Genomic DNA, 13,425 nt, shown 5'->3' on the forward strand with positions numbered 1-13,425 from the left:
CTAGATAAGAACTTGACTGGCCCAGGCATCAGGAAGAAGTGATCAGAACCAATTTGGTGGAGAAAACCAGAAGTACACTACTTGCACTATAAAAACAGAAGTTGTTTCCAAGTCAAGCCATTTGAGTCTATTCAGGTTCCCTAAAAATTCTATTTTCTAGTATTATAATTCCATATTTATTTATTCATTCATTCAAAATCAGCAGTTTATTATTTTTGTACTAAAGATGACTAAGTTATTTGAAATAGCACAAAGAATAACTTTTTTATCATTTCTTTTTACAATAAACAACCTGCTTTAGCTCTGCTTTTTCCAGAGACATAGAGATACATTGTAGTGGATAACTATATTGTTACTTGTGATTTGTAGATTATTAAACTGCTGAAATTGCAGAGTAGGTCTGATATGGAACAGTATGAAGTGAAAAAACAGGCACTTAGAATGAGCTATGCCCTTCACCATTTACTTGATTAATGACTAGTTTATTTAAGCAAGTAAGTATTATTCACATCACTTCTGATCAATTGGAACATTTCTCCAGAAACAAGCAATGTTTATAGATTTTTTTGAAAGCAAGCTGCTAGTTTAATATATGATGCAGGCGCATTAGGATCTGAGTGCCTGTCAGCATCCCTCCATTTGTGTTTTATGCAGCTTTTTTCCTGCTGTCTGGAAATAGATGCATTTTCTTTTTATAGGAGAACTTCTACTTCTGCCACAGTGGAAGGACCCTCCCTCTCCAGGTGGATAATAAATTTGGAGAATCATTGACAATATCAAGTTCTCAGTCTTAGTCTCAGTATACAAAATTTTAGCTACCATAGAGCCATTGGGATTTACAGCTCAGAAGGTAGAGGGAGGTGTATCACTACAGTTTCTCTTCACAGTCATGTAATGTTCGTGACTTAAAATGAGGGTGAGTATAATACAGTACAAATGGTCCAAATTTAATCTTTTGTATTTTGCAAGTTTAGTTGAAAACTGTCCAGGCAACCAAATAATTTTTCAAGAGGCAATAGAGTATTTTTATTTCTATAGAATGTAGGAGTGGCTAACAAGACCAGTCTTGTTATCCCTCCTGTGAGGGTAGTCATCTTCATGAAGTGCCATATGGCACTTCCATGGTGCGGGTGAATAGGGTGTTCCTGTAAATACTTCCCACAATTAAAGAACAGCCTTTATTTATCAAGTTCCCTTGTGAAAGACACTATTGAATCTGCTTCCAGCATCTTTTGGGATAATGCATAGCAACTTGTTAAGTATTTTAAACAAAACTGCTGCTCGCCTCTTTTGCAATTTAAACCTGTACCATCTGTTTACTTAACATTCTGCCAATGGAAACAGTTTACCTCTATATTAAAAACTCTCATAGTTTTTAACCTTCTTTGCTGTAAGGAGAAAAATCAGTTTCTCTCATCTCTCCACATACCTCTAACCACACATCCTTTACAGTACAATTTGCGATTTGATTTTTGGTATACTCAGTTAAACAGTAGTAAATTTGCCACAATACTGTGATCAACTTACTTTGTTCTGGGAACTGATATTAACAAGATTTCTTTCTTGTTCATTTTTCCATTCAAGCTCTGTGAACAAAAGGAAACTGTTGCCTAAACTGGTTTATAATTTGCTTTCTGACCGGGATCTGAAGAAGAAGTTGAAGGAGTGTGGACTTTCAACTCAGGGCAGCAAAGCACAACTGGTTAAACGGCATCAAGAATTCATTCAAATGTACAACTCACAGTGCGACTCCTTAAATCCCAAATCAGGTGAGCTAAACAGTTAAATTGCCAGAAGTTTAAACAAAATACATGCTATGTTTAAGTTCCTTCTTTCTGTAAGTTTGCATGTAATGTTTATGTGCAATTAAAATGAAGAAACTGTAAGCAATAACTCACCCCCACTAAAAAATGTTGATCTAATGCAAAAACAAGTTAGAATTAAAGGTCAACAATTCAGAGTGTAACTTTTAGAAATGTCTGTGAACTGCAAAAGACCTCTGAGCTGTGAAAATAATTGTGGAAAAAATTGGGTTTTTCCAGTAATCCATGCCATCGACTTGCATTCTCAATGATACCATCAATCCTTATTGCCTCCGGTCACCTTTTGCGAACCTATCAATGCCTGCTTGTTGTAAAGACATGTAATAACCTATTGTGTTTGCATGTAAATGTGTGAGAAGATGAATGAGTAATAGTGGAGTATTTTAGTTGTCTAACCTATAAACCCTGCAGTCTTCTTAATCTGGCAAACCAGCCCTCAGAGCCTTGTTTTGCACTGATATTTTTCTACTTCCCGTTTTGGCCTGGAGGTTTGACGAGGGTTACTTCATAAATATAATTGTGACTTCTGGTAGGGTTTGCAGTTTCAGGTATGTGCATATCAAGGGAATATGTCATATGAATTAACCATTTTGTGTGACGTGATTTGTGTATCTATGTCTGAATCCATTCCATCAAGGAAGCAAGTTGCTGTGCATGTCGGGAATCTTGAATTTTAGCCAAGGGTTTGTACCTTGCTTCTGCATTAAAAGTCCAACACAGCTTAGGCTGCAGCTGGGGAATCTGAAGCATGTGTCTTTTTCCATATAGTTCTTACTAAAACTTTCATGGTGAATAATCCCATGAACAGATCATATTTGCCTTCTCTCTGGAACCATCTCTCCTTGTTCCCTTGTTCCACACACTTTTACCATCAGCACAGCAACCAACCCCATCTTCAACTGCTGTTGAATGTAGTTCCTTTACGATCTTGGGTTCCTGCAGGGTGGGATATTGGTGTCTGGCTGCCATACACATAGCTCATTCAGCACAGCTTTAACAAGTGATTTTACATGTAATTTCTAAACCATTTTCTTGTCAACAATAAATAAGCAACCTGTAAGTTAACTTGGATTTGTGCTTCTACTCTTTATTTCCTCACAAAAATATTAAACGTTATCTTTGTGATTCTTTGTGGCTGAATCACTATACGACCTGAATTTCCATGTTTAAATGGGAAAGGAACGGTTGCATTTGTGCTGTTGCTACTACCTTATCTCTATCCAGCAGGACACAGAAAGTCGTCTACTTGTTTCATTTTGATGAAGAGTTCTTTTAGACAGCTCTCAACAGCAAGGACAACTTATAAAGCAGAATATGATGTCAAGCATTATCTAGCACATGTGAAAATAATTCCCTCTCATGTTTTCAGAATCAAACATCATTTAGGGAGATATTGGTTGAACCAAGACCTTCTCAGTTGCATATAAAAGGTCACATGGCATTATTTGAGGAAGTGCAGATGGGTTCTTGTGTCATGGTGAATGACTATCTCTCAGTCAGCATCACCAAAAAAGCAGATTATGGACATGACATTGCTACCTTACTACCTGTCAGAGCTTGCTGCAAACCAGTTGGTTTCCAAGTTTCCTATATTACAATGTTTAGTTGGTTGTAAAGTGTAATGGGACATCCTGGGATCTTGAAAAGCACTATTTTTAAGTGAGTCTTTTTTTTAATAAGACAACAGAAAATGTACTGTGTAATGTGGGATACATGAAGTCTGACTGCAGTGCAATCAATTATACTGAACTGAAGAGAATACCTAATGCACCATCTGAATAGGTAGCCCTCATTAGTGTGTGGTTTTCACAGAAAAACAGATGTGTGGAATGCAAACCCATAATCTCTAGTAATAAAGATGGAATTTGTCCCACCTGCTAGAAATCAGTAGCTATAATCAAAAGCAGATTGAGTATTAGAAGACATTCCCTAAATAGTAACTGAAGTTTATGAATCTCACATAATAAAAATGGAATTTAACTTAAGATTCTTTGTAAACAAGTGGACTTGATATTCACTTGTTTGTGATGTGCAAGTGTTAGAGAGTAAGGAAGCACACCTGTACTTGTCTTCACACTGTTTAATGTCTATTACATTCATGCAAACAGTATTTTTTTGACCTGGAGATTCTGTGCCCAGCAAATTAGGAAGGAATGCTCCTGCACTTAGTTGTATGTTACCCTCACAACTTCATTTTTCTCCTCAATTGTATCTGGTAACTGGCACAGCAAACTTAAAAGGCATTTAAAGGTCTGCATTGCCATGAGATGTATGATTTTTGATTTAGACAGACGCAAATAAGTACCAATGTAAACAATTGGGAAGGAGAAATACAACGTCATTTGGACTTGCTTGTGGGTTCTATTTTCTCCCTCCCTCCCTCCCTCAAACTATAATCGATTCCAGCTTATTTTCAGATGATTGAAGCTAACTTGCTGCTGTTTATTGGTAATCCTAGTTTGAACTAGACATGATCTCACTGGTGGTACAAAACTCCCAAATTCCAGGCAATGCTTAATTTTGTTCTTTACTGCGTTATTCCCTTCTGCTCCTGAAGGTCTTGATATGAGAGAGTACATTTCTGTAGATACTGAGCACCCTCAGAATATGGTAAAAGGGACTATACCTTATGAACTGTAACTGTTGACAAGATAATCAGCATGGCGAGTGTCACAGGGAAATATACAACCTTGTAGTAAGATAATCATTTAGCCTGTTGGCTCTACATTGGCTCTTTGACAGAGCTGTCTAACCTAGACCCACACACTAGCTTTTCCTCCATTACCCTTGTGCTTTTCGAAAGGTCGTATATAGTATATCTCCACTGTCATTTTTGGTAGTGTGCTCCAGATCTGACCAACTCTTTCCATGGAAGAAAAACACATTTCTCCATTTGATCTCTTGCCACTCTGACGCATTTCTCAGGTGAAACAGTTTCTCCTTACTTGCTCTATAAAAACAGGTTATTATTTTGAAAACCTCTGGTTATCCCTTTTCCAAGTACTCCAATCTTTCAAACTAATTGATGTAAAGATTGTTAAAAGTTCTTTATCCATTTTAAACCTCTCCTGTAGCTTCTGCAAGGCATTGACTTGCTTCTAAAGTGTGATGATCAGAATTGAACTCTAGCTGAGGCCAAATCTTTGTTGTGTAAAGCTTAAATGTGACTTTGTGAAAAACAGAATGATGCTGGAGGAACTCAGCAGGCCAGGCAGCATCCATGGAGAAAAGCAGGCGGCCAATGTTTCGAGTCAGGACCCTTCTTCGGGACTGAAGATAGGAAAGGGGGAAGCCCATTATATAGGAGGGAAAAGCAGAGCAGTGATAGGTGGACAAAAGAGGGGAGGTGGAGTGGGCACAAGGTGGTGGTAGGTAGATGCAGGTAAGAGATAGTGATAGGCAGGTGCAGGGGAAGAGGGGAGAGCAGATGGGTCAAAGGTAAGAAGAGAAAGGAAAAAAAATAGAAAAAAAAAGAGGCTAGGAATGGGAAGAAGAGAAGAAGCCTGGGGGTGGGGTTGTAGTGGGGAAGGGGCGTAGGGATATCCTAAAATGGGAGAATTGAATGTTCATGCCGTTGGGCTGCAAGGTTCCAAGACGGAAAATGAGGTGCTGTTCCTCCAGTTTGCACTTGGAATTCTTCTGGCAAGGAGGAGGTTGAGGACTGTCATATCAGTGATCGTGTGGGAGGGGGAGTTGAAGTGATTGGCAACGGGGAGATGCAGATCACAGTTACGGACGGAGTGCAGGTGTTCTGTGAAACGGTCACCTATTCTGTGTTTGGTCTCACCAATGTAGAGAAAGTCACACTTGGAGCACTAAATGCAGTAGATGATATTAAGGGAGGTGCAGGTGAATCTCTGTCTCACCTGAAAGGACTGTTTGGGTCCCTGGCTGGAGGTGATGGAGGTGGTGTAGGGGCAGGTGTTGCACCTATGGTGGGGCCAGTGGAAAGTTCCCGGGGTGGGAGTGGGATGGGTGGGGGGGGGGGTGTAGTGGTGGAGGAGTGAACTAGCGAGGCATGGAGAGATCGGTCCCTGCAGAAGGCAGAAAGGAATGGGGAGGGGAAGCTATGCTCGATGGTGGGGTCCCGTTGGAGATGGTGGAAGTGGCGGAGAATGGTGTGTTGGATACGTAGGCTGGTGCGATGTAATGTGAGGACAAGGGGGACTCTATCCCTGTTGGGTGTGGGAGGGGTGGGGGTGAGAGTGGAGGTGCGGGAAATGGCAGAGGTACAGGTGCGAGCTCTCTCGACTACATTTGGGGGAAAGCCCTGGTCAGAAAAGAAGTTGGACATCTTGGACGTCCTGGAGTAGAAAGCCCCATGGGGGCGGAGGCGGAGAAATTGAGAAAAAGGGATAGCATCCTTGCAAGAGACAAGGTGGGAAGAGCTGTAATTGAGGTAGTTGTGTGCGTCAGTGGGTTTGTGGAAGATGTCAGTGGATAAGGAATCTCCTGAGATTGAGACAGAAAGACTGAGGAAAGAGAGAGAGGTGCCAGAGATAGTCCAAGTGAATTGGAGAGCTGGGTGAAAATTAGTGGCGAAATTTATGAAACTGTCAAGTTCCGCATGGGTACAAGAGGTAGCACCAATGCAGTTGTCGATATAGTGGAGAAAGAGTTGAGGCTTAGGGCCAGAGTAGGCTTGGAACAGAGACTGTTCAATGTAGCCAACGAAGAGGCAGGCATAGCTGGGGCCCATGCGAGTGCCCATAGCTACGCCCTTGGTCTGTAAATGTGACTTTCTTGCTTGTATATTGTCTACTATTTAAGCTTTTGCAACCTTTCCACTTACTGCTCTGACCTTCCTCAAATTAATGCCATTTTGATTCTCTTGCCGTTTCATGTTCTTTCTTCCAAAGTGCATCACTTTAGCTGCAGTAAACTACATTTAATTGCAACAAACAATCTGCTGGAAGAACTCAGCGGGTTGAGCAGCAACTGTGGGAGGAAAGGAATTGTCAATGTTTTGGATCGAAACCCTGCATCAGGACTGCGAGATGGCCAGTATAAAAAGTAGAAGGGGTGTGGTGAGACAGGATTCTGAGGTGATTGGTGGACTGAGGAGGGGTGCAGGTTGACAGGTGGGTAGGGGAGGTGAGAGGGCATGGAGTTGGAAGATGGTGGCAGGTGAATGACAGATGGAGGCAGACAGAGAGGAAAGGGGGAGATAAAAACAGATGAAGCAAGGTGGGGGGAGGGGAGAGTGAAAATAGGAGACAGCTGCAGAAGGGAGATGAGCAGGAACACAATGCTCTACTAGTGCTGGATTCTGATCAGTAAAGGTGAGAATGGGAACCATTAGGGGAGAGGTGAATGACAGATGGAACCAGATGGGAGGTTGGAACCTGTGTGTGAAGCGGGTGGATGGAACCAGGAGGGGAAGGGGGATGAAGATGGGCGAAGAGGGGCTGAGGATTTGTGTGGGAAAGGGGACAAACATGGGAGGACCGGAGGAGGATCAAAGGGAGAGTGGGGGAAAGGTGGGGGGGGGGGGGAGGGAAAAAAGGGAGGGTGGGGGGTTACCTTTCTCACCACACCTCTTTCTTTATTCTGGCTATCTCACCACTCCATTCTCAGTCCTGATGTAGGGTTTCGACCAGAAACGTCAAAAATTCCTTTCCTTCCATGGATGCTGCCCGACCCGCTGAGTTCTTCCAGCAGATTGTGTGTTGCTCCAGATTCCAGCATCTGCAGACTCTTGTGCCTACACTTAATTGCAGCTTTTTTGTGCCTGCCTTTTTCACTAGTCTATCTATATATTCCTATTTTAGTATAGTCCTACCTATTTTTAAAATGTTATCAAATTGTGTACTTTGTGCAGGGCTTTGAAATAGCACTTCCAATGCCAGCATCCAGGACATTAATATGTAATAAAGAAAGCTGTGATCCCAGTGGACTCTGCTGCATTCTTTTTGCCATTCAGCTAATCATCTTTTTAACCCATACTGAAGGGACCAAAAATATTCTTTCTAAATTTGCCAGTTACACAAAGACAGATTGGAAAGTAAATGGTGACGAGGGCTTTTAGAGGGTACAAAGGAATGTAGGTAAGTGGCTGACCAAAGATCTGGCAAATGGAGTATAATTTGGGAAAAAATGAAAATGTCCATTTTGGCGGGTCAAATAAAAAAGAAGCATATAATCCAGATAAGAGATTGCAGAGTTCATGATGCACAAAAGGCTCGTATGGTGATATTGCAAATTATCAGGAAAACTAATAGAATGTTACTGTTTATTGTGAGGGAATTGAATACTAAATTAGGAGGGTTATACTTCAATTATGTCGGGTACTGGTGAGACCATTTCTAGAGTAGTGTCAGCAGTACTGGTTTCCTTATTTAAGCCAAGATTTCGTGCATTAGGAGCAGTTCAAAAAAAGTTTACTGGTTTTATACCTATAATGAGAGAGATTGTCTAATGAGGAAACATTAGACAGGCCATGCTTGTATGAGGTGAAGTTTAAAAGCGTGAGAGTGGACATGATTGAAACATAAAAGTTTTTGAGGGGTCTTCATAAGGTGGATGTGGAGAAGATGCTTTCCTTTTTGGAAAAGTCTGGTACTAGAAGTCATTGTTTAAAAATTAAAAGGTCACCCATTTAGGATATGATGGGGCAAAATGTTTTTTTCCCTTGAAAGGTTATGGATCTTTGAAACTCCCTTAAGGGTTGGCAAAAGCAGAGTCTGAATATTTTTTAATGCAGAGTTAAGTAGATTCTTGATAAGTAGGTGAAAGATTACCTGGGACAAGTAGGACTGTGGGTTGAGGTTATGGTAAGGTGTCATTGAATGGCTTACTCCTGCTCCTAATTCGTATGTACAAATAAAAATATAGAGAATCTGTTATTTACTGATTCAAATTGATCATTGACTATGGTCTACTCTCACATAATATAGAATAATGCATTTGCTCTATTTTTTCACATTGGCAGATTAGCCTACCAAATGAAATTGCTTAACAGTCCCAGCAAACCCAATAGGTATGTTAGATTGATGCAGCAGCAAGGCCCAATTGGGCTTGTGCTGTTCCTGGAGATGGGTTAAATTGGGGGTTAGAGTGGCATTGTGTGAGGGGCAGGTGTGATTGAACAGGCATGTGGCTGGCTCTGGGGGTCGGTGGAGCACAGGAATCCAGACTTCAATGATAAATATTATGGAACTACTGGGGTTGGGGTAGGCTGCAGATCAGGGTGTTATTTTGGAGGGGAAGGGGTGATGATGGAGTAGATGGGAGTCATGGATGAAACGAAGTAATTTACTTACCTTGAACATAGATCCAACCAGTTCACCTCCTCCAACCAGTTCACCTCCTCCAACACACTTACCTGCTTGGCAGAACTTGTCCTTACCCTCAACAATTTCTCTTTCAATTCATTCCACTTTCTACAGATCAAAGGAGTGGGCAACCGGCACTTGCATGGGCCCTAGCGGTGCCTGTCTTTTCATTGGCTACATTGAACAGTCCTTGTTCCAAGCCTATTTTGGTACATGATTCCCCATCTCCCCGCTGATTCTCCGCTACATCGATGACTGTATTGATGCTGCTCCTGCACTCATGCTGAACTCATCAATTTCATTACCTTTGCCACCAACTTCCATCTTGCCCTCAAATTCACCTGGACTACCTCTAACATTTCTCTTCCTTTTCTGGATCTCTCTGTCTCCATCTCAGGAGACAGACCTGCCACTGACATCTTCTTTAAGTTCACTGACTCTCACAACTATCTGGACTGTACCTCTCCCACCCCCACCTCCTGTAAGGATGCCATCCCTTTTTCTCAATTTCTCCATTCTCACATGTCTTCTCAAAATGAGGACTTCTGTAGGGCTTCTGAAATGTCGTCGTCCTGGAAATGTGGCTTCCCCTCTGCCAGATTTGATAGAGCCCACACACTCATTTCATTCATTTCCTGCACATCTGCGCTCACCCCTCTCCATCTTCCCAGACAGAACAATAATAGAGTTCCCTTGGTCCTTACCTTTCACTCCACCAGCCTCCACATCCGACATATCCTCCTCTGCCATTTTCACCAGCTCCAATGTGATCCTACCACCAGCCACATCTTCCCCTCAACCCCCCTTTACAGGGACCATTCTCTGTGTGGTTCCCTGGTCTGCTCAAACATCCCCACCCACCTCTCCTTCTCTCCTGGCACTTTCCATAGGAGGTGTAACACCTGTCCCTTCACCTCCTCCCTCACCACCATCCAGGGATCTAAACAGCCGTTCCAAGTGAGGCAGAAGTTCACCTGTACCTCTTCCAACCTGGTCTACCAAGCATAGACTAGGTGACTGTTTTGCAGAATACCTGTGCTACATCCATAATGGTCATCTTGAGCTTCTGGTTGGATGTCATTTTAACGCTTCCTTCCACTCCCACATTGGCTTGTCTGTCCTTGGCCTTCTCCATTGTACGAGAGGCCAAATGCAAAATGGAAGAAGAACATCTCATATTGTTCTTAGGTAGTTTACAACTCAACAGTATGAACATTGAATTTTCAAATTTCAGGTAGCCCACACCCCAGTGCTCTCATCCCTTTGACATTCATCCATCCACCTAGTTTCTTCTTTAGTTCACCTTTCCCATCCTTTCCCTCCACCTGGTTTTATCTACCTATCATCCCTTCCTCATCTGGTTCGACCTATCACCTACTAGCCTCTGTCCCATCCCCCCTTCTCCACCTGGTTCCATCTGCCCATCCCCTCCTCATCTGGCTCCACTTATCACCTATCTCTTTCTATCCCACCCCCTCTATATTGCTATACACTGACAATCTTTCCTCTTCCCTATCAGTCCTGATGCAGGGTCTTGACATGAAGCATTGACTTACACGTTTTGCTTCCTGTTTGTCAGTCCAGATTCCAGCATCTGGGATCTCTTTTGTCTTCTTTAATTTACTTACTTGGCAGGCATCCCAGCCTGGCACTGGATTTCCTGAGAATGTCCAACAGTGGTACTACTGAGACAACATAGTCCAAGTCGATTGTGAATATTATCTGGACAACAATGCCACCCTGTGTGCCCCTGATATGGAAATCATGTCAGGATTGTGAGGGTGAATCATGCCAGGAAGTATCCTGTTGAATATCCAGCCTGATGTAAAATGACCTTTAAGTGGTTATAAATCATGTTTACTCTCAAATAAACTGATTTTCATTTGCATACTGTTGAAATAAGTTGTATTATGCACTTGAATTTATAGACAAATAATTTCTAATTGCTCTACCTGTTGTGAACTGCAGCCTCATCAAACCCTGTTTTCACTTATTGGTTTAAACCATGGTTGACCTTGCACTGTTTGAAAGTTATTTTTAATAAGTTTCTGTTTTAATCACCCTCGGTACAACAGTCATACCAATAGGATAGATGTGACTTGTTTTTTAATTTCTGAGGTAGGCTAATGAATTCCAGTTATTTGCAGTCTTTAGAGGAGAGAAACATCAAACCTGAGCTTATTAATAATTTAACTATCTGCCCATCAATGTTTTTTTTAAACTTGTATGTCAAGAGTGTTTTGAAAACACAGAATTTAAGTTATAGAGGAAACGTTATTTAGTAATTGCTGTAACCTCCTTCAGCAATTTGGGGCAAAAAAAACCACTCTGAATGTGCCTAACATGATCTATTGAGCATTGTCTCAAAGTTCATAAAACATTGTTTTGTTCAGTTTGTTAATAAAGCTAAAATTTTTTGCTCTTAATCAAACCACTGCTGCTTATTTGAAGTTATCATCCTTGCTACCTTCTGTGCCAGTCTTTCCATTTGTTTAGTAATTGTGCATTCCTTTATTGCACTCTTACCATCAACCATTCTGTTATTTTCCTGGAAAAATAAAACAAATAGGGTGGTTCTTTTTAATGTAATTCCACATCAATGATCATTAGTAAACGGAGCTCCTGTGCCCCAAGAGTTAGTAAACGTATCTAGGCATAAAATTACCTGTTCAACATTAAGAAGTAATGCCCTCTGGTAGTGATGCATCATAATTGCCAAGAACCGTGTTTATGGAACTTCTAAGTCAGCCAAAGCTACTGTGTAATTGTTGTAATCATCGTTCAAGCAGCAGCTTGTAGTTTATGACTATCTTTGCATTAAAGAAATGTACAGTTGAACTGAACAAGCATTGAGCTCCAAATGTCAGGGTAAATCAAGCAGATACATGTATGTCCATTACCATGTGACTAGTTTGCAATTTTAAATTAACTATTACTCAAGAATCAGCTCAGTATATTGTTCACCAAAGCAAAAGCTGTGCAAATTATAGCTGTCAAATGTCTTGCACCCTTTCCTCAAGAATTTTGATGCTCTTAGTTGTTTTTCCCTATTCAGGTTGTAGCAGAAGCATGTTTTCCCACTGCCATGTTCACATCAACATTGCTCATTACTGGCCAGCATATTTGTTACGCTATAGTGGCTGCCTATCATTACAACATTTCTTAGCTTTCATTGAGGGCTTCTCTCGGTTGTGATTTGTCTTTCCTCTGTTCCATTACACCATTACGCCATTATCTGCCTTTTCATCACTTCTACAAACTGTTAAACTGATGCATCCAAGTCATAAGTCAGCATAATGCATGCCAGTCACGGAGGATCTTGTACATTCTAGTGATTAAAAACTGCGTGCATTGGGGGGAGGCTGTGGATTAATGCTGCCTGGGAATAAATAGGATTTTTAGTTTAATGGGATGTTTGGTTTAGCCTTATGCGTGTGTTTTGTATGTCTTCACAAATGCAGTAAATACGGACCTAGCTTGGGAGGTAGATTTTAAAATATTTGATTTATGAATAAATCTTGTAATGGAACATTGAACAAGCATTGTTGGAAATTGAAAAATGTCATTCAGTTCAACAGCTGATGGGCTTTTTGTTTCCATACACTATCTCCATTTATCTGGCCTCTCAATTTACATTCGTTCTCGTCTCATCAAGAAATGCTCTTCAAAATGGTAATTCCTAAATTCATTCCTCAACTGTATGAGCTCTTCACCAAAATGGACATTTTACACTTGGATTGACTTTTAAGTATTTTGGAACATTACAGTTTTGTTAATCTGTACATTGTTACAGTTTTAAAGGTCCTAGGAGTGTTTAATTGTATTGTGCTTTCTTCTCTCACTGTAATTATAATCAATATGGTGTCACTCATGTAGAAAATATTTAGATTGTTTTTCAGAGAAGTCAGCATTATGAAGAATGTAATTTAGGATTAGGAGATTAATTACTTGTTAGGATGGTCATATTTTTAAGAGAGAAGTTATATTGGAACAAAAGAAATAGGAGCAAGAGTAGGCCATACAGATCCTCAAACCTTCACCATCATTCAGAAAGTTGTAGTTGATCTGATTGTTGACCCCAGCTGCTCTTTCCTACCTAGTCATCATAAATCATGATTTCTCCATTTTCAAGAATCCATCAGCCTCGCATACAGTTAATGACTCAGTATTCTCAACTCCAAAGGAAAAAGAAATTCCTCCTTAGTCTTAAATATGCAACTCTTTACCCTGTGTCTATATGCCCATTTCTAGATTCCCTCTCTGGTGTAAACTTACTCACAACATCTCTGTCAAGCCCTTTCAGAACCTTGCTTGTTTCATTAAGATCA

At 40.9% G+C, this 13,425-nt stretch overlaps 1 protein-coding gene across 5 annotated transcripts in view; it reads left to right on the forward strand.

Moving 5' to 3' along the window:
* Nucleotides 1-13,425, forward strand: part of rad18 (RAD18 E3 ubiquitin protein ligase) — a 219,377-nt gene that overhangs the window by 74,441 nt on the left and 131,511 nt on the right. For all 5 annotated transcript variants that reach the window (XM_052018687.1, XM_052018688.1, XM_052018691.1 and 2 more), the window contains exon 7: nucleotides 1,585-1,769. In XM_052018687.1, the coding sequence (XP_051874647.1) occupies nucleotides 1,585-1,769 (185 nt within the window). The remainder of the gene's footprint in view (nucleotides 1-1,584; nucleotides 1,770-13,425) is intronic.

The sequence above is a fragment of the Pristis pectinata genome, chromosome 6, assembly GCF_009764475.1.
Source record: "Pristis pectinata isolate sPriPec2 chromosome 6, sPriPec2.1.pri, whole genome shotgun sequence".
NCBI lineage: Eukaryota > Metazoa > Chordata > Chondrichthyes > Rhinopristiformes > Pristidae > Pristis > Pristis pectinata.